Below are 20348 nucleotides of genomic sequence, written 5' to 3' on the forward strand. Positions count from 1 at the left end.
TAATTATAGGTGTGATTATTATAATATTATATATGGAGCAGAATAAGTAAAATTTCTTCCACATTGATTCAATCCAACATCCTGACCAACACAAGCCAGGAGTGGAGAGGAAATACTGCTTCCTAGCAGGAAGTTTCCTGAGATAACATTGTTGTGAAGTGGTCCAATAAAAATAAACTGAATTGAATTGAAGGAATACCTCCAGCAGAACCAGGAAGTGCAGGCTGTCTTGACCAGGGCCTGCTACCATTTGTTTAAGAAGACAAAAGTCAAGAAACTATTCTTACAATTATGTGACTTTTGGAAATGCAAATATCATTATCCATCCCCAATAAACACATGGTTTAATATTATTTAACTAAAATTCTTTGGGTGAAAAGGGTGGGGTTGTCACAGTACTATTATTAGAATCTGTCTGTATCATTTACTTTCATTTCTGCTTTTTACTAATACAGAAAATCAACTGTGTGAACACTGAAAATCTATTTGCTGTCATCTGTTAGAAAGAAACTATTATCGTGTCATCAGGTTTTTAGGGTTACAAAAGGACAAAAGTTAAACTTTTTTTTCATCCTTTCACTTCTGCACTACATTTTCAGAAGCTTTTATATGCAAAATATCAGTCAGAATCAGTTCTTCTTTTCAGTTTGGGAGTTTACTTTCATGGTTCAGTTCATGCATATTAACAATCTAAAGAGGAAGGAAGGCGGCTTCAGCAGCTTAACCTCTGTTTTTCCGAACACAACAGAAACTGCTCTTACAAAACCACCCCTCGTCTTTTTGATGAACAAATGTTAACACGGGTTTTTGGTATCTGCTCACATGCAGATGTGAGGGGTGAGAGGAGCAGCTATGATTTTCAATGCAACAGCTGGTGGATTTGTTATCTTCATTCTCTGTGCAGCAGGTACTGTGTCCATGATCCTCTAAACCTCCCAGGTTTAGAGGATTTATTTTATTAAACTGCTACAGTAGAAGTAGTGTGATGTGCTATCAACACTAGATGTTTGTGTAATTTTTTAAATGGAAGTGTTTAGAGAAGGTACATTAAGTAAATAACTACATACATGCTGTAAAAGATGGATGGAAACTTTTTTTGTTAAACATCAGAATGTGTTCAGAAGTTCTGTTTCACTATGGTCACGTTTAGGTTAATTTCACTTTTAATTTGAACAACTATAACAACAAAATGTAATTCATTACCATTTACTGAACATTTTGTGGGTCCAAAAACAACTTCTGTTTTTTTCCCACAACTCTGCTGTGTTGATTTAAAGTCAGGTGATTCCATTATTAAAAGGCATTATTTCAGATACTGTTATTAAAGAATATTTGATCACTTCAGTGTAAAATGAAAGACTGATGTTTATTTTCATGCTTGTTTTTTTATTGTTCCATCATTATTTTGAGTTATTTCTGACTCGAAGTCGAGACGGTGAAACTTAATGTGTCAGAAGAGAAATTTCATTGTGATGAAGCATTGTTTCACTTTGTAAAGTCAGGACCTGAATACCAAACAAAACAGACTTCTGCACTGTAATTTGCTGCTATAAAAGAAGTTAAGTATGAAAACAATAAACACTTTACTTCCACTCCACTTTTAATTATATTAATTAGGAACATGCACATCAGATAGAACAATATATTTTTCATGTGCAGTCTCAGAAATAACTGAAAAGTTAGTGTGAAGCCATTGATTGGTTATTTTTAAAGTAACAGGAGTATCTGGATTTTGCCTGAGATGTTTGTCAGAAATGTGTACTTATCTAGAAAATATTAAAAGATCAACCATTGGTAATATGGTGGAAGCAGTTTTTCTACACCTGGAAAGGGCCTTTAACAATGTCAAACATGAGATGTTTGCAAGAAGCACCTAAAAGGTTCAAATCATTTCTAAACTGTGGGAAATAGATTAAAGTTAATGGTTTATTATCAAACTTTACATTCACACAAAGCATACCACAGGCCTGACCTCGAATAAGTGGAAGAAAATAGATGGATGGATAAAGAGAGAAAGTATTTTTGGTCTTCAGCTATCATCAACAGTTTATGTGTAGTATGCATTCCAGTTATTTGTTTTCCCACTAGGTATTCTATCTCTTAAAACAAGCATCACACATCTCGTATAATAAAAGATAGAAACAAGGGAAATGCAGAAGCTGTTAAAGTTCAGGAAACAACAACCGTAATAAAGTTGATGCAGGGTGGAAGTTTCCTGTCTCCCTCTAAATGAGAAACACTCAAAAGAAATGCAACTTCACATCATGATGCATCATTGTTTCTAATGTGCTTTGTGTTGCAGTGGTGCAGAGTCAGAATGACTGGGGGGTGACTTACACCTCCGCTAGCATCTGTGCCTTAACGGGATCAACTGTAAAAATGAGCTGCAGATACAGACACCCAACCAGAGACAATAACCAGAAGATCACTGTAACAGAAACATTCTGGTTTGTTCACTCTGAAAATGAACATGTGGATCGAACATTCAAGTACTCTGGTCGTGTTCAGCATCGCTGTAATAAAAATGTCTGCACACTGACCATCTCGAACGTGAGAGAGAGCGACTCAGCAGAATACAAGTTCAGGTTCATTACAAACTCACCAGGTGGACGCTTTACTGGTTCTCCGGGAGTCTTTTTAACGGTTTCAGGTAGTTGTTCATCATTCTGTTAATGTTTCACAAATATTTTGCAAAATCATGACAGAGATGTGATTAATAATAATGATATGATTAATATAATTATTATTGTTGTTGCTGCTATTATAAATAAAATGTTACCAAGTGCTTCACAAATTAATGAATAATGAATTACTGTATCAATCATTTTTAATCTTTCAGGTGTGAAGAATCCACCCTGCACCGAAGTGACTTACAATCAAAAAAGAATCTGCGCAGTCAAAGGATCATCAGTGAGCATTTCCTGTTCATACAGTCCACAATATGTCACATCAAAATTCTGGTACATTCCTGGACGCAGTTACCAGTGGCGGTCTCCTTCACAAGCTGAGGATCTTAAACATGACCGTCAGTATTTAAATCGTGTTTGGGTCTTTGACACAACAGAACAATCCTCTCTGACAATCTTCAACTTGACAGAAAGTGATTCAGCTGAATATCGCTTCAAATTTCAAACAAGTTGGTTTGAATGGCGAAGTGATGCAGATGGAGTAACTCTAACAGTCACAGGTAGTAAAGAACACACACTTAATAATTTATTCTGAATGAACATGGTCGCTTGAGTGTGCAACTGATATTGATTCTTTTGGTCCTATTCCAGCTCTGCAGGTGCAGGTGACCAAAACATCACCTTATCGGAATGGTACCAATATACAGCTGAGGTGTCACAGCATCTGCAGCCCAACTGATCGTCATTCCTTCATCTGGTTCAGGAACGGACATATAATAAGAGAGGGCACGAGCTCCTTTATAGATATTTATTATCTTGGAGGCCAAATCTCCTGTGCAGTTAAACAAGACAAACACAGAGCTCCTGCAGTGTGTAAGTTTTCCAACAATGACACACACTAACACTTCCTGGTGTAAACAGCAGTTGATGTGATTCAGCAGGATTCCGGGGCAACAAGTTTGAGTTCTCTGCAGTTATGAATGAATCAGCTCCTTTACTGAATGTGAGTTTTTGGGACAAGTTGTTTTCTTACGACCAGAATGCCCAAAACCTGCCTGTCCCTGCCTCTCCTAAAGTAACAACAGTGCTGCAGTCGCATCAGATCCTCACAAGGGGCGCAACTGGAGATGACTGGATTTGGTTCAAGTAAAGTCAGCCATCAACCGGATCCCTTGTAACTACACAGGTTCTGAAGAATTTGTTAGTGCTCCTCTGATGAAGAGAAAATCTGGATCCTGTTATCTAGTTTGATGGCAAGTGAAATGATAAAGTTCAAGGTAGTTTAAGTGTCACACAAAGCCAGCTACTCTCTCAGTTGTTCATTCTGTGTGTTCGTGAATACCCCTGGTATAGATGCATCATTCCACCCAGTCCTCAGCTTCAATCCTAAACTCCTCTGAAAATACAGCCACACTTCTAAACCTACTTTTAGCTGTTTCCTTATGCTAGTGGTGATGATCAAAAACCTTCTTTGCCTCAGAGGTGACTCCATGCTGTCAAGGAATGAAGTGAAAGCTTCTGCCCAGACAACTTCCAGTCCTCTAAGCACCCCCGTGATGTACAAAATGCACAAGCAATGACTAGATTTATATCAGATTAGAGAAGGTAACTGTACAGATAACCCAGCAGTCCTGATCAGGTTTACTGAGCAATGATATTTTCTACTTCATGTTGCTTTGAACTCCATCATCTGAATTTAGGTCGTATTGATATGAGCACAAAAATAATCATCCTTACAGAAAAGCCAGAAGCATCGTCTGCCATCAATGTTACCCAATTTTCACTGTATAATTTGTTTAGATGTCAAAAACGACACATAAAAGCCACTTTTCTGTCAGTAAAATCAGCTGACAATTATAATGCACATTTCTTTCAATTTTGCCTCCAGATGCTCCAGATTCTCCCTCAGTGTGGGTGAATTCTTCTGGTGAAATCATGATGGGTCGTTCTGTAAAGCTGACCTGCATCAGTAGCGCTAACCCAGAAGCTAACTACTCCTGGTACACGAAAAACAGACCTGAAGCCCTTCAGCCTCCCAGTAAAGCTCCAGACTTTGTCATCAGCTCCATTCAGCCCTCTGACTCTGGAGAGTATTACTGTACTGCTGAGAATGAGCTGGGCAGGACAACATCTGGAAACACACACATTGATGTAAAATGTAAGGAAAACAGTTTTTCTGAAAACAAAACACTGAATTTATCAAGTTAACTTAGGATTGTTTTACTGACTTCACTTGTTTTCAACTCTGATGCATGTCAACCCTCCTGTGTCACAATTATTTTAAGCCCACATGATGATAACTTATCTCTATGAGTGCTGGCTCACCATCTACTTGAGTGTATACTAATAGAAATACTACAAATCTCAGACTGTACAGAAGTTGTAATATTGGGTCTGAAAACAAAGACTATCCAGGGAGCACTATTGTTGTCATCACCTTCCAGGATTTCTCTAGCTTTTCTTTGAGCTGTTAGTATTTCTCTACATTGTCGTGATCATTTGTTCATTGCTTGCCATCATTTGATGGCTGCATCGTCTACAATGACTTTTTCTGCTCTGTATCTGGAACCTCACACTTCTTTAGAAAAATCTGCATAATTCATTGTCACTGTTGCTATTTGTAGTTTAAATGACCAGAACTACCCTGTCTAAGGCCCAGCAACCCAGAAATGCTACTTATGTATAAAATATAAAACACAATTTTCTGTCCTGGTTCAGAAAAGCTTATTTATAATTACTAGTTGTTGACATATTTTCTGAGATTTCCCATCTTTCTCTTTACAGATGCTCCAAAGCATCCCTCAGTGTCAGTGAATCCCCCTGGTGAGATAGAGGAAGGCCAGTCAGTAAATCTAACTTGTATCAGTGATGCTAACCCAGCAGCTACTTACACCTGGTACAAGGAAAACCAGACATCGCCTCCAGCAAAGAAAGTCATTTATCACTTTACCACTATCAGTCGAAATGATTTTGGGCTCTACCTCTGCACATCTGAGAATAAGTATGGACAAAGAAACTCCTCCTCTGTCTACATAGACGTCCAGTGTAAGTACAAAACAAAAAACTCATCAGAAAATAAAATTACATATATATACATATATATATATACTGCCATGCTTCATTGTGGCGATGCTGTTCTTGGGATATTTTGACAATGTAGATTTTTTACAGTTTTGGGACACTGAAAATAAAGTTTTAGGAAAACATCTTCCAAGATGAAGATTTTGAGATAAACTGGCTATGCTCTTGATCTGTAGGTTGCACAACCGATATGTGGCATGAACTCCTTTAGTTCTGTCAGTGACAGATATAGCCAAGATTTTGGTGGTACAAAAATCTTGTTAATATGAGTTCTTACATGTTGGCGTATGAATTTACAGCTAGTCAATGACTACACTGAAGAATGACGGCATCACAACATGTTACTGATGACACTGCAACAGAAAACCACACTCCCACCACACAGATTTGTCAGTAGGACGATTGTTTTTAAGAATGAACCAAAGAACTCTTTTCTCAAAGCTGCAAGAACAAAATGTCAGCATTGTGTTTTTGGTGTGTGAGTGGTGTGGTTGGTTGGAAATTTTAAGTCGATGCGAATAATATGGAAAAGCATAAAGATCAACAAGGTTGAAAGGAAAGTTTTAAGGATCAGTTGGCCAAGGTGATAAGGAACTACGAAAATTCATACACCACATATGGCATAAAAAGACATCAACACCGCCCTATGCAAAACACCACCCGGCCACAGATAAAGTTGTTTTGGATGAATGAATTAGGACTGTACTCTTCTTATGGTTTATTATTGTGGCCACCAAGGGCGCATCGGTCAGAATGCATGAAGATAAGAGACTTGCTTGAACTTGAATTATGTACTGTAGTTGAGCAAGTTAAACAAGAGACGACCATCTTTAGGCTTATTGGTAGGGCCTGTGTAGGTATTTCGAATGTGTGTGGTTTCTGAAGCAGAAACATAACATGACAGTAAATTAGCCATTCATAACCATAAGTTTGCTCTATAATTTACAACCAACACTATAGTGCAGTTACTGCACTATAGGGCATAGTGCAGTAACTGCCTCATCCAATTAAATAAACATAATGTTAAACTGTAGCAGACTAAACATACTCCCTGTTGCATGAACGCACACGGTCACAAATGAAAACAAAAAACCCAACAGAACAGTCACTCCTTAAAACGAACTTTTGCCGCTACACTCTGTACTGTACATCTACTTTTTCTTTACTCTGGCGAGGAAGAGCGCAGTGAGGCTCCGCCCGTCTAGTTATTAGCAATCTATTAATCCGCCAGTAATAGACACTCTTTGCTACAAAATTCTTTTGTTGAGTTTGGAATAATGAAGCCAAAACAAACCTTCTTGCTTTTGCCACCTTGAAAGCAAGAACTTGTATGTAACAAGCTTGAGCCTTTAATTAGCCAACATGGTTTCAGAGGTCAGTAGGTCACGACACTTTGGTTTGGCTCCCCTGGGTAAGAAGGATTTCCTGGGTCTGTCTGTAGAGCAGCTCAGACACAGCATCCTGCTGCTGAATGATCTCCTCTGTGCTGTGATGGTGGCTCAGATGGTGGCTGACATCATCAATGATGGCCAGCAGGGAGCCATAGGAGTTGCAGCTAGGAGTGGTTGTTTGGAGGAGAAGCAGTGTGGAGTCAAACCAGTAGCAAAAGGTGTTAAATTTATTGTCTCTCTCTCTCTCTGCCCTCCTCTGCTGCACAGCTGAGGGTCTGTGATGGTCTTCAGACCATTCCAGACTTCTGGCATATTGCTCTGCTGGAACTGCTTCTGCAGCTTGCTCCTGTACAGCTTCTTTGCCTCCCTCAGTTTGGGTAGGCTTTCCCTCTGGGTGTTTCTAATCTCCATATCCTTGTTTACAAAGACCATCTTCTTCCGGTTCGGAACAGCTCTCACTTTGTTGGTGATTTACAGTTTATTGTTAGCAAAGAAACAGACTATTCTGATTGGCACCACCATGTCCATGCAAAGTTTATGTAGTCTGTTACACCATCGTTGTCCTCATCCTCATGTTAGCTCAGCAGTAAACTCCACTCAGTGGTTTTAAAGCAGCTTCTGAGGGCCTGTATTGAGGCTGCATGCACACAAGGCTGTGATCAGACTTGCCAAGAGGGCGAGGGGGGTAGCTGTGTATGCTTCCCTACATTTACATGCAGCAGATCAATGGTCCAGTTCTTCCTCATTGGGCAGTTCACCAACTGATGGAAAGCAGTGAGAAAGTCTCACAAGTGGCCTCCACATCAGCCCATAGGGAATATAAACACATACAGCTATCACGTGTGTGAATTCTCTTGTAATATTGTAAGTTGTAACAATAAAAATAGTTATATTATTCCTGTTATTTCCACCAAGGCTGTTATTGTGCGACTACCTCTACCAGCAGCAAGCTGAGTTTATTTATTTTAAGCAAATATACTTTGGAATGCAATATTTGTAATATTATGTCATCAACAATAAAGTTCACTGTAACCAGTATTTCTCTCAAACTAGCTTAATGTTAGCCAGCTGATAACAACAGCTGAAACTGGATGACTTTGTTCCCTCTTAAAGATAAGAAAAGTTTGAACAGCAGTCATTTGTATTTTTAAAATTATGTGAAAACCAGTCTGACAAAGTTATTTCAAATCAATCATTTATCTACATAATTAATGAGTGCATATAAAGTTGTATGTTCATGCATGTTTTCCTCCAGATGCTCCAGATGTTCCTTCAGTGTCAGTGAGTCCCTCTGGTGAGTTAGTGGAGGGTGCTTCAGTGAATATGACCTGCAGCAGTGATGCTAACCCAGCAGCTAACTTTACCTGGTACAAGGAAAACGAAGACTCACCAAAAGCATCAGGACAGATGTTTACCATCAATGATATCAGATCTGAACATGGTGGAATTTACTACTGTAGAGCCCAGAATCGAAGAGGACATAAGAAGTCCAACCTACATTTGATCATTGCTTCAAGTAAGTTTTTGTTATTGTGGGGTTTCCTTAAGCTCATACATATACTTTTATATACTTAGATTAATTTTTAAACAGATTCATTGGCAGAATTAATAAAACACCTCACCATCAGTTGACCAACAACCAAGAAGTTGACCAAGAAGAAGACCAAATTTGGGAGGGTTTACCTTCAATTCAGTCTTTTATTTGTGTCCTAAGAGGCCTCATGTAACAATCAGCTGTTCTTAAAGCAGCAGGGACAGAAAAAAGCCAGTTTAAGTGCAACTAGATTTCACCACAATGACACTGTAGCTTGTAGGGTGAGTACAGTGTAACTGGTTACTGTAGTTTTTATATATTGGAAAACACATGTATTTATTTCCAAGCTGTCTATAAGCACAGAGACGACAAAAAAAGGGCATTTGGAATTTAAAAAAAAGATTCAATAATGCTTTGTATTAGTACAACTAAAACCGCTTTCGACAAGATGAACTGGCGGTAGTTCGGTGCGGGTGCTAGAACCAGTGCTTAGCAGGTTAAAATGGTGCTTGCAAAGTACCTGTTCTGATTTCCACAGACAGAGCCAGGTCATTATTACATCATCTAAAACATCTATCTATACACTCTATCCATAACATCTCTAATGTCACAGGTACAGGTCATTTTCCCTTGTTACACAGTAGTAACACCATAAAACCGCCACACTTACAAGGTTCAGTGGCATTCTGAGCTTCCACCGTGGAATCATCCACCATGAATCAGAATCAGAATCAGAATCAGAAAGGTTTTTTATTGCCATATGAGTGAACAGGTTCACATCATTAGGAAAATGCTGCGGTACTTGGTGCAGACATAAAAACAATATAAGTTATAAGTTTAAGCATGCAATAAATATAAAATAAAAATTTTAAAACAAAATAAAGTCTCTACACTTTAACACAAAATTACAAAATATACAGGATGGGTATGGAATTAGAGCATAATCCAGAAAGTATGCTAAAGTGACAGTAAAGTAGCTTTGGTATGTTTGTCTCTTTTTGCATGAAGCACAGGTCCTGTGACTGAGACAGAGCGTTTATGGCCTAGAGTTCTCGTTCATGAGTCCAACAGCAGAGGGGTAGAAACTCTTCTTGTGGCGAGAGGTTCTGGTCCGGATGGACCGTAGCCTCCTGCCTGAGGGGAGTGGCTCAAAAAGTCCATGACCAGGATGAGAAGGGTCGGCTGCGATCCGGCCCGCACGGCCCAGTGTCCTGGAGGCGTACAGGTTCTGGAGAGATGGGAGAGTACAGCCGATCACCTTCTCAGCAGAGCGCACGATACGCTGTAGCCTCTGTACGTCCCTGGTGGTGGCTCCAGCGTACCACACGGTGATGGAAGAAGTGAGGATGGACTCAATGATGGCTGTGTAGAACTGCACCATTGTCTTTGTTGGCAGGTTGAATTTCTTCAACTGCCTCAGGAAGTACATCCTCTGCTGGGCCTTCTTGATGACAGAGGTGATGGTGGGCTCCCACTTGAGGTCCTGGGTGATGGTGGTACCCAGGAAGCGGAATGAGTCCACAGTGGTGATGGGGCTGTCAGTCAGGATGATGGAGGGGAGTGGGGCTGTGTGCTTCCTAAAGTTCACAATAATCTCCACTGTCTTCTGGGCGTTCAGCTCCAGGTTGTTGTAGCTGCACCAGGACACCAGACGTTCAACCTCCATCCTGTAGGCAGACTCATCCCCGTCAGAGATGAGTCCAATAACGGTGGTGTCGTCCGCAAACTTAATAAGTTTGACAGACTGGTGGCTCGAGGTGCAGCAGTTGGTGTACAGGGAGAAGAGCATAGGAGAAAGTACACAGCCTTGGGGGGTGCCAGTGCTGATGGTCCGGGAGGCCGAGATGTTCTTCCCCAGCCTCACGTGCTGCCTCCTGTCCGTCAGGAAGTCAGTGATCCACCTGCAGATGGGATCAGGCACGTTCATCTGGGACAGCTTGTTTTGGAGGAGGTCTGGGAGGATGGTATTGAAGGCAGAGCTGAAGTCCACGAACAGGATCCTGGCGTAGGTTCCCGGTGAGTCCAGATGCTGCAGGATGAAGTGCAGGGCTATGTTGATGGCGTCGTCTACAGACCTGTTGGCTCTGTAGGCGAACTGCAGGGGATCCAGGAGGGGGGCCGTGAGGGATTTGAGGTGGGACAGAACCAGGCGCTCAAATGACTTCATGACCACAGAGGTCAGTGCCACAGGTCTGTAGTCATTAAGTCCAGTGATCCTTGGCTTCTTGGGGACAGGAACTATAGTGGAATTTTTGAAGCAGTCCGGCACGTGACACGCCTCCAGTGAGGCACTGAAAATGTCCGTAAACACTGGGGCCAGCTCGTTTGCACAGTGTCTCAAGGTGGCTGGAGAGACACCGTCTGGGCCGGGGGCTTTCCGGGGGTTCACACGTTCGAACTGCTTCTTCACCTGCTCTTCCCCAATGGAAAAGGTTGTGGGGGTGGGGAAGGAGGGGGGCGTTGTGGAAGTCCTTGATGATGCATTCTCCTCTGAGGCGGGGTAGGAGGGGGGGTAAGAGTCTTTGTTGTTGTTGGGACTGGGGCTGGTGGAGGTGTGAGGGCTGCCTGATGGTCCATCAAAGCGACAGTAGAATCCATTTAAGAGGTTGGCTGTTCGCAGGTCGTCAGTGGAGTGGGGGGTTTTGGGCTTGTAGTTGGTCATTTGCCTAAGTCTTCTCCACGCTGAGGCCGGGTCGTTCTCTGAGATTTCCTGTCGCATATTCTCAGAGTGCTGTGATCTATCAGTGTCCACTTCCCTGCTAAACCTGTATTTAGCCTCTTTGTAGCAGTCTTTGTTCCCACTCCTGAAGGCCTCCCTCTTTTCTAGCCACAGCTGTTTGAGTTTAGGAGTAAACCAGGGTTTGTCATTGTTGAAACTCACCCTGGTGCGTGATGGTATAATGCTGTCCTCGCAGAAGTGGATATATGAGGTCACAGTGTCCGTATACTCATCCAAACTGTCCGTGGCAGCCCTCATTGAGTCCCAGTCTGTAGTCTCCAAACACGTGCGGAGCTCCTCCACAGCCTCGCTGGTCCACTGTTTTATTGTCCTCACCACCGGTTTGGAGAGTTTCAGCCTCTGCCTGTACGCGGGGATCAGGTGGATCATTTCGTGATCAGAAAGACCGAGTGCAGCGCGGGGCACTGCGTGATAAGCTCCGCTGATCGTGCTGTAACAATGGTCCAATGTGTTCTCCTCTCTGGTCTGGGCAGGAGGATGGACTTAACTGTGATGGAGTCTAATGCACCAGTTGTTTGGTTTGCCGGCCAGGCTCCAAGAGCAGAATTCAATACAATGAAATCATCTTTGTCTGTTTTTTAACTGTCTTGGGTCCCACTTCCTTGTTTTCACTTACGGATCATGACAGGACAGAATGAACTGGCCAACAATGGACCCAGCAAGAGACATAATTACTCTTTTTGAGTTTTTTGTGGGAAGGCAGCTAAAATTCTTTGATGCAACTGGAATCTGATCTTGATGCCACAACAGAGAGCAAGGCTCCAGGAGAGATATCTCTGCTGCCTTTTATCACAGTTAGCCAAAGACTGGTCTGGAGGAGATAAAGTCACCTTTCTGGGAGGCAATTCTGGCTTTCAAAACCTCTCTGCTCAAAAGACTTGGCAGTGTGGCCCTCCTGTTTCCAGTTCTGCCTTCTTTCCATCAGTCAGTCTCCTGCCTGGCTCTCGTGTCTCAGTGTGGGTGGATGTGGTGTTATCTAGGGGTCCTGATAAGGTAGGTTTTATGGCCTCTCAGCCTGTATGATCATGCTACAATTGTTTTAGATAGTTGTACATATTCTTTAGAGCAGTGGTTCCCAACCTATTTTCTTGAGGACCCCTTTCACGCTTATACTGAAAAGCTATGGACCCCCTACCTCACCCCATGCTGAAACTATTCTGGTTTTATGCTTTCAAAAGTTAGATTCTCACCATAAATTATGCATTCTGGTTGAGTCCTGTCCTTCAAATAAGGCAAAGTTAAATTAACAACCTATAGTCTATGTTTTTTTTTTTTCTTAAACTGTGTGGACATTAATCACAATGGCTCTGAATGTTCAAAGCATCAGGGACCAACTGTACTCTTTCAGGGACCTCCTTGGGGGTCCCATATCCCAGGCTGGCAACCACCACTTTAGGGTTTCATGCAATACAGCTCAGCATCACATACACACAAGAGGATGATCTAAGGATGACCTGAAAGAGTGTCCTTCCTGAAGAGGGCAACGCTCTCGGACTAGGGAATTTTTATCACTACATACACACAGTACAGCTCAGTATATTAAACACAACCACTGCAGGATAACAAAAAGACTGCCATGCTAAAACTAGAGCTTTTCTACTCTGTGTTTTACAAAATATTACCCTACTAACATACACAATCTACCACAGTTAGCTGTGGTACATACATCACATGAACATGCTAGTGTTGTTGAAGATGTATTATTTCCTGGTCCATCCAAATGCATCCAAACATTTTGTGATTCAGTTAAAAATTCTGTGTTTCTCATCTTTTCCAGGTTCAGTCAAATCAGCTGTAGCTACTTCCATCACTGTTTTTTTTTCTGGCCGTCATCCTGTTTATCTGCATTGTTGCTGGGTGAGCAGCTCAGTTCTACAACAGTTTCTGTCTTTAATTCAGTTTCCTGCTCAGCGACGTCATGTCATGATGCATTTGATGGTTTTTTCAGCGTTCTGTTCAGAAGAAGGAGGTCCTCAAAACAAAGCTCAGAGTCCAGAAAGAGACCAGACAGCAATGCACAGGTAAGGAGGAAGAGGTCTGCTCTCATCCTTCAAACTAACATGAAGAGAAAACATTCTTTTCATACAATCACATATTTGTGATCAGATGTGTTCAGATGTGATATGATCACCACTTGCTTTGTTAATACAGGTTTTGAGGTACACCATCAACCACACTCAGATGTTTTTGTGTGTGTGTGTGTGTGGGGGGGGGGGGGGGGGGGGGGGGATGGGGTCCAAAGTCAGGAGGTCATTTCACATTTAGAGAAATTTGGGTTATTACTCCTACTAACTTATAGGTATTTTGGGTACTTGTGTTGATGGCATATTTTGATATGGTGTGAAATTGATTGACTGGAAAATGGCAAAGGCAAGGCAAATTTATTTGTATAGTACATTTCATGTACAAGACAATTCAAAGTGCTTTACATAAAACATTAAAGCAGGGTGCAGAAAGTAATACAAGTGCATTAAAAAATCAAAGATGAAAAGAAATGCAATTAATGAAATAAAAACAGAAAGAAGCAGCTAAAATAAAATGGATAAAATGCAACAAATAAAGTTCCAGTGTGGGGAAAGACAATATTAAAACATGGTTCCAGCTCAAAAGAACCAGATGTAGATTTTGACTTCTGAATAAAAACTAGTGAAATACAGCAGAGAACAGGTGGGTCTTTAACCGGGATCTAAATAAACTGAGTGTTTCAGCTGATCTGAGGCTTTCTGGGAGTTTGTTCCAGACATGTGGAGCACAGAAGCTGAATGCAGCTTCTCCATGTCTGGTTCTGACTCTGGGAACTGATAAGAAACTGGATCCAGATGACCTGAGGGTTCTGGTAGGTTCATACTGGGTCAAGAGGTCTCTGATGTATTTTGGTCCTAAACCATTCAGAGCTTTATAGACCAGCAGCAGAACTTTAAAATCTATTCTCTGACGAACAGGCAGCCAGTGTAAAGACCTCAGAGCTGGACTGATGTGGTCCATTTTCCTAGTCTTAATGAGGACTCGAGCAGCAAAGTTCTGAATAAACTGCAGGTGTCTAAGTGATTTTTTAGGTAGAACCTGTAAAAATACTCTTACAATAATCAAGCCGACTAAAGATTAAAGCTGGACTAGTTTTTCCAGGTCCTGCTGACACATCAGATTTTTTAGCCTTGATATGTTCTTAAGGTGACAGTAGGCTGACTTTGTAATTCCCTTAATGTGTTTAAGTTTAGGTCTGAATCCATCCATACACCCAGATTTCTGGCCTGGTTGGTGGTTTTTAGGTGTATAGACTGAAGCTCTGTGGTGACCTTTAATCGTTTCTCTTTGGCTCCAAAAACAATCACCTCAGTTTTGTTTTTGTGTAATTGAAGAAAGTTCAGACACATCCAGTTATTAATCTCCTCAATGCATTTACCAAGAGCCTGTATGGGGCCTCGGTCTCCTGGTGACATTGTAATATATATGTGTGTCATCTGTATAGCTATGGTAACTAGTTTTATTGTTCTTTATAACCTGTGCCAGTGGGAGCATGTAGATGTTAAACATATGAGGCCCCAGGATGGAACCTTGGGGAACTCCACATGTAATTTTTGTCTGCTCAGATGTAAAATTACCTATTGATACAAAGTACCTTCTATTCTCTAAAAAAGATTTAAACCAGTGTAGTGCAGTACCAGAGAGGCCCACCTAGTTCTTCAGTCATTTAAGTAATATATTGTGGTCAACTGTATCAAATGCAGCACTGAGACTAAGTAAGACTAAGACTAAGACTAAGACTGACATTTTTCCATCGTCTGTATTTCAAACATAAGTCATTAATGACTTTGGTCAGAGCATCACAGTGCTGTGGTCTCATCAGAATAAAATCAGACTTTATGGTTGTTTGATCCTTGATCCATATTTTCAGTTAATTTCAATTTATTTGTTTAAAAACAGGAACTAGGCATATTAATGTACATTATTTATGTAAATATCCTAAATTATATCTAATGACTAATTTCCATATTTTAGTCCGTAGGCATGTAGATGGACTTACAACAGGAAAATATAATGACATTATATGGAGACAACATTAAAAAACATAATATAGGAACAGAACATGTGACATGGACAACAGTACACATTTACATCCAAAGGTCACAGAGTGAAAGGCAACTAGTTAATATGTCTAAAAATCTCAAATAATAATTAACAAGCGTCTGTGTTATATGTGGCGGGCATGTTGTCTGTGTTTTTAACCACTGCATAAGTTTTTAAATGATGAATCGTTAATAATTTCCCCAACAGTTACATGTAGGTTGTTCTGGGAATGTTTGCCTCTGAAGGACGTGACCATTTAACAGAATTTTGGTTTTCATTTTGGAATCTTGATGAAGATCAGCGGATAATTGTGCCCTAATGCTCCGCAGAATGTGGCTCCAGAATATGACAATGTGTCGGTGGCAGGACTCAGACCACCTGAGAAGCAGGATGAAATTCAGTACGCCAGTGTACGTTTCATTAGGAAGCAGGAGGATGCTCTCTACTCCAACATTACGCTGGCTCAGCCCAAGAGATACAAGGATGAAGATGAGGAATACGAAGATGGAGAGTACGCACTTGTCAACTTTAGCAGAGCCTCCTCCTGGTGAGTTCTACATGTAAAAAGTTTCCACATTGAACTTCTGCAGTCTGTGGGTTTTTGTTTTGTTTTTTATGTGTGTGTATGTTTTTTGGGGGGTTATTTTTTTCTTTTCTTTTAAAAAGTGTGTCTTTCCTACACAGACTGAGACGTCATGCTTCTGCAGAGGATACATCAGCAAAGTTAACAAAAACCACAGAGTGTAAAAACACCTCGATCTATGGCCACACTTCTCACACACAGCTTGTTGTTTTTGTGCACAAACACACCTTCAGCTGGTAGATTGTTCAATAATGTGCAGGAATTCATCACCTCAGATTCTACACAGAGATCAGCTGGTATTTATTGTCTTAACAGATGCATTTTGGTATCTTTTGTTAAATTGACTTGATTGTTCCGTTTTTGTGTGTATATCCTGTTAAATGTTATTGAATAAAGGTATGAAATTCTTAAATGTGTCTCTTGGACTTTGTCAGGTATCTTCTTAACGAAAGGGGCTCAGAGTTTGTAGGTGAAACAGAAACATAAACCCCTTTAAAAACTCTGTGTGAATTCAAGTTATCAGAGCAGAACTGGCATGATTCATGCTTTTGTTCCTTTATTCACTTTTATGTTCTTTCACGTTCTGGGGTTTTATCATGTTTCTGGTATTTAGGGTCATGTTCAGAGGGGTTTTCCGCGAAGCTGGATTAAGGGAAAGCCTTGCTTATCATGAGAAGTCTGCAGGGCTTCCAACTCTCACACATTAGCCGTGAGACTCACACATTTGAGTGAATTCTCACGCCAAACCTTTGATCTCTCACTCTGAAACATACATCAAGAGCAATGTCAGCTAATCGGGAGGTTCAGGAGGATTCCCAGTGAGCTATGTTACTCTGGGGCCGGTGTCCCGGTGAAACAAGTAAATAAGTAGGAACGAGTCTACGATATTATCTGTCTGAGAAGAATAAATAGTAGTGAATGTGTGGATCAATAGTGAAATATCTATTCGTCCTATACCAACATTTATATAACTAAACTTCCAGGATAAGTAAGAACTACTTCTTCCTCTGCTGTAGGCATGTTTGAAAAATCACAGCGTAGCATCGCAGCAGCCGTTCATGCACTGTCCGACGTGCAGTGATGAGGCGAAGTAAAGAGGAGAGGAGAAGGAGGCCAGGTGTAGCTAGGGCGGAAAAAAGATGTTGCAGACAAATACTATCAGGGGAAAAATGTGGAGCTGTTGGATATGTGTAGCACTGTCACTGCTTTTGGGGGAAGTGATTTACATCTGCCTGCTGCTAGATTTAAGTTTTTGTGCTGATGTTTAAACATCAGGAGTCCCTACAATATTAAAACTAAAGCTTCCTGTTTAGTTCAGATGGGCAGTAATAAACATTAGCCACATTGCTGACAGCTGAGCTTATTTGGAATCTATCTGTTGAGTCTGAATAAAGACATTCGTGATCAATAACATATGCCTACAGAGACAGAGGGCAGGGGCGTTGCTAGACATAGGGTTCTGCAGGGGCCCAGGTCCCCCATTACTCAGATTATTTTATGAGCATTATAGAATTAACAGTGTTATGTTCCGTCTGCTTTCCTTTGCTAATCTGACTGTTACTCTTGCTTCCAAACCACTGCTACTGTAACTGAAACAATAGTAATAATAATAATAATAATATGGTTGAAAAAGACTTTCTGGGAAAAAAATCCACATTTTTTTGTGCGTTATCAAACAAAAGTCAAACATACTAATAGAAAATTTACAATAAAATGTATAAATTCATATGGATTTAAGTTAGAAAAAACTTCCAAATGAATATCAGATTACTGTGGTAAATGCAGTCCGCTGACATCATTTTGAGCTCTTACGTGAATTTGAAGGTTTGCTTTAAAAAAAAAAAAACTAGCATAAGATTCATATAGTCTGACTTTACTCATATTTATTAATATTTACAGAAATACATTATTATAAGTAATTGATGGAATATGTGATACAACAAATATTTTTAAATAATATGTTGAAATTTATTCTCCAGTAAATGTTACTGAGTCATGTTTTTTATTGAAGCTGCTGTCTGCCTAGGAACTGTCTAAGTGGGAACTGCCTGATCGGGAACTGTTTGACTGGGAACTGCCTAACTGGGAACTGTCTGATCGGGAACTGTTTGACTGGGAACTGCCTAACTGGGAACTGTCTGATTGGGAGCTGTCTGACTGGGAACTGCCTGACTAGAAACTGTCTGACTGAAAGCTGTCTGACTGGGAACTGTCTGACTGGGAACTGCTTGACTGGGAACTTTCTGGCTGGGAATTGTCTAACTGGGAACTGTCTGGTTGGTAACTGTCTGGCTGGGAATTGTCTAACTGGGAACTGTCTGACTGGGAACTGTGTGACTGGGAATTATCTGACTGGGAAAGGGATAAAATATCAACACAAAGCTGAAGTAATTTTACCGTGATGCCTCAGTGTCAAATGATTAGCGGTAACAGCGTTGATGAATTTCTGATGGTAATTCAACAGTGTTGTCCCTAAATGCAGTGGTTGGACTGGGGAAGTAAACTATACCATTTACCCAGGGCCCGCTGCAGGAAAATTCTGGATTGAAAAGTTATTTTGTGTTCCATTTTAAAAAGTCTAATTATCATTATAAAAGTCAGTTTGCCTGAATTAAGGTGCAGACAGACTGAATTTTGCATTATAATAATGATGGATGTCCTCAGAGGCTCTATCACCCCTCTAAAAGTAAGACAGGGGCTACAGTACAAAACATGACACGTGTTTGTTGATGTATCCAAGCAAATGGCTTATTGCATAACAATCATATATATTTAACCTTAAAGCATCACTTCAACATAGTAACATCAGTATTGGCAAAGATTAACATCATGAACCACATGATCTTCAGGCTCAGACCCAGCAGCAGCAGGTCCATCTCTTTTCACGTGCTGTAATCATTTTCGTACTGTCTCACTACCTCGATCATCTGTTAATTAAGGCCTTAATAAAGGCTAAAAACCAGTCTGACAAGGCACACAGATCTTGAGAAACTATTCTCAAGTTCCCTGTAAAATTCCCTGTGTCTTGTCTAAATGTCCCTACCTTTGTTGCCAGCTAACAGCGTGCCTTAGCTTTAGCCTGCCTTCCTTCTTTAGCCGATTAGCAACCGTTGCTCGGGGTTAGCTTGGTTAGCTCTTGGCTACAGGCAGCTTGGAGTTTGATGGTTGTCAATCATCCACTCTCACCTTCATAGTCCCCCTCTCAGCCAAGTGGCAACCTCCGCCTGTAAAATGTGAAGCCTGTGAAGCAGAAGTCTGAAAAATTGCAGTTCACCCCTCATCCGCTAGGGGCTGGCGCCAAAACAGAGCAAATCCCCATAGACTCCCATGTTAAAAAGACCAACTTCACAGCAGAAATAAACATATTTAAAGCCTGGTACAAAAATCCATTTTAAGAGTTAAGTTAACCTTCATGAAAACTGTGAGGGGGGTGAATTTTTTTCTAACTTATCCCTTTGGATGTTATTTAATCTCGAAATTTGGCTTAATTAGTGGCGTGTCCTTTTGATTGACAGGTATCTAATATCTAAAGAGGGGCGAGTGCAGCATAAACGCCATATTTAGCCGGCTAACAACGCGCCTTAGCTTTAGCCCACCTACCTCCTTTAGCTGGTTAGCTACCATTGCTAGGGGTTAGCTTATCTCTTAGCTACAGGCAGCTCGGAGTTTGATGGTTGTCAATCATCCACCCCACTTTCATAGTCCCCCTCTCAGCTCCACCTCTTTGCCCATTTTTTGGTTTTCCGGGACTAATGACAAGCGTGACACTACCAAGATGGCAACGGTGGGAATGCCCAACGAGCTTCACTTTTGCTCTTCAGAAACCTACGGGTGACGCCATGGATATTTCAGTCCAAGTTTGAAGTGTCTTAGTGCTGTAGTTTTTTTTACAGGACCTGGTCTAAAGGAGGCCAGATGGCAAAATTGTCATAAAATTTGGCTAATTTTCATTTTCACAAATAGAATAAAGGTTTCACAAATTAGAAACTGTATTTAAATGAATCTAGATGTTGTTTAGGATATTTTAGTCCAGGTTTGAAGTGCCTAAGTGCTGTAGTTTTTTATCAAGAGCTGTCTAATATGGTCTAGATTGCTCCAAACTCAGTGGAAACGGCCTTTACACATTTTACGAATCGGAAGCTAACTTCAGCTTCGTGATGACCTGGCCAGATCCAACAGTTTGTTTGGCGAGAACGCTAAAACACTTGGGTGGAATAAACAATCAGATTCGGTTTGCTGATAAACTTGGAAAATGTCCCAAAACAATAAATAATGTTAATCTTCAAACTTCTGCTGTTTTTATTATTCTTTTCAGCTTGTTTAG

At 40.8% G+C, this 20348-nt stretch overlaps 1 protein-coding gene across 1 annotated transcript; it reads left to right on the forward strand.

Annotated features, from left to right (window-relative positions):
• The first annotated feature begins 770 nt into the window (after nucleotides 1-770).
• Nucleotides 771-16512, forward strand: LOC121638347 (B-cell receptor CD22-like). The gene is made up of 11 exons (XM_041983073.1): nucleotides 771-907; nucleotides 2303-2650; nucleotides 2840-3187; nucleotides 3279-3500; nucleotides 4516-4785; nucleotides 5412-5672; nucleotides 8355-8615; nucleotides 13151-13230; nucleotides 13322-13394; nucleotides 15771-15988; nucleotides 16126-16512. The coding sequence occupies exons 1-10, from the start codon at nucleotides 853-855 to the stop codon at nucleotides 15788-15790; spliced, it is 1938 nt and encodes a 645-aa protein (XP_041839007.1). The 5' UTR covers nucleotides 771-852; the 3' UTR covers nucleotides 15791-15988; nucleotides 16126-16512.
• Nucleotides 16513-20348: the final 3836 nt, after the last annotated feature.

The sequence above is a fragment of the Melanotaenia boesemani genome, chromosome 4 (assembly GCF_017639745.1).
Source record: "Melanotaenia boesemani isolate fMelBoe1 chromosome 4, fMelBoe1.pri, whole genome shotgun sequence".
NCBI lineage: Eukaryota > Metazoa > Chordata > Actinopteri > Atheriniformes > Melanotaeniidae > Melanotaenia > Melanotaenia boesemani.

Coding starts and splice junctions, on each gene's coding strand:
- LOC121638347 (XM_041983073.1), top strand. CDS start 853: ATGATTTTCAATGCAACAGCTGGTGGATTTGTTATCTTCATTCTCTGT. Junction 4,786..5,411: donor CACACACATTGATGTAAAAT/GTAAGGAAAACA, acceptor TTCTCTTTACAG/ATGCTCCAAAGCATCCCTCA. Junction 13,231..13,321: donor TTTATCTGCATTGTTGCTGG/GTGAGCAGCTCA, acceptor TGGTTTTTTCAG/CGTTCTGTTCAGAAGAAGGA.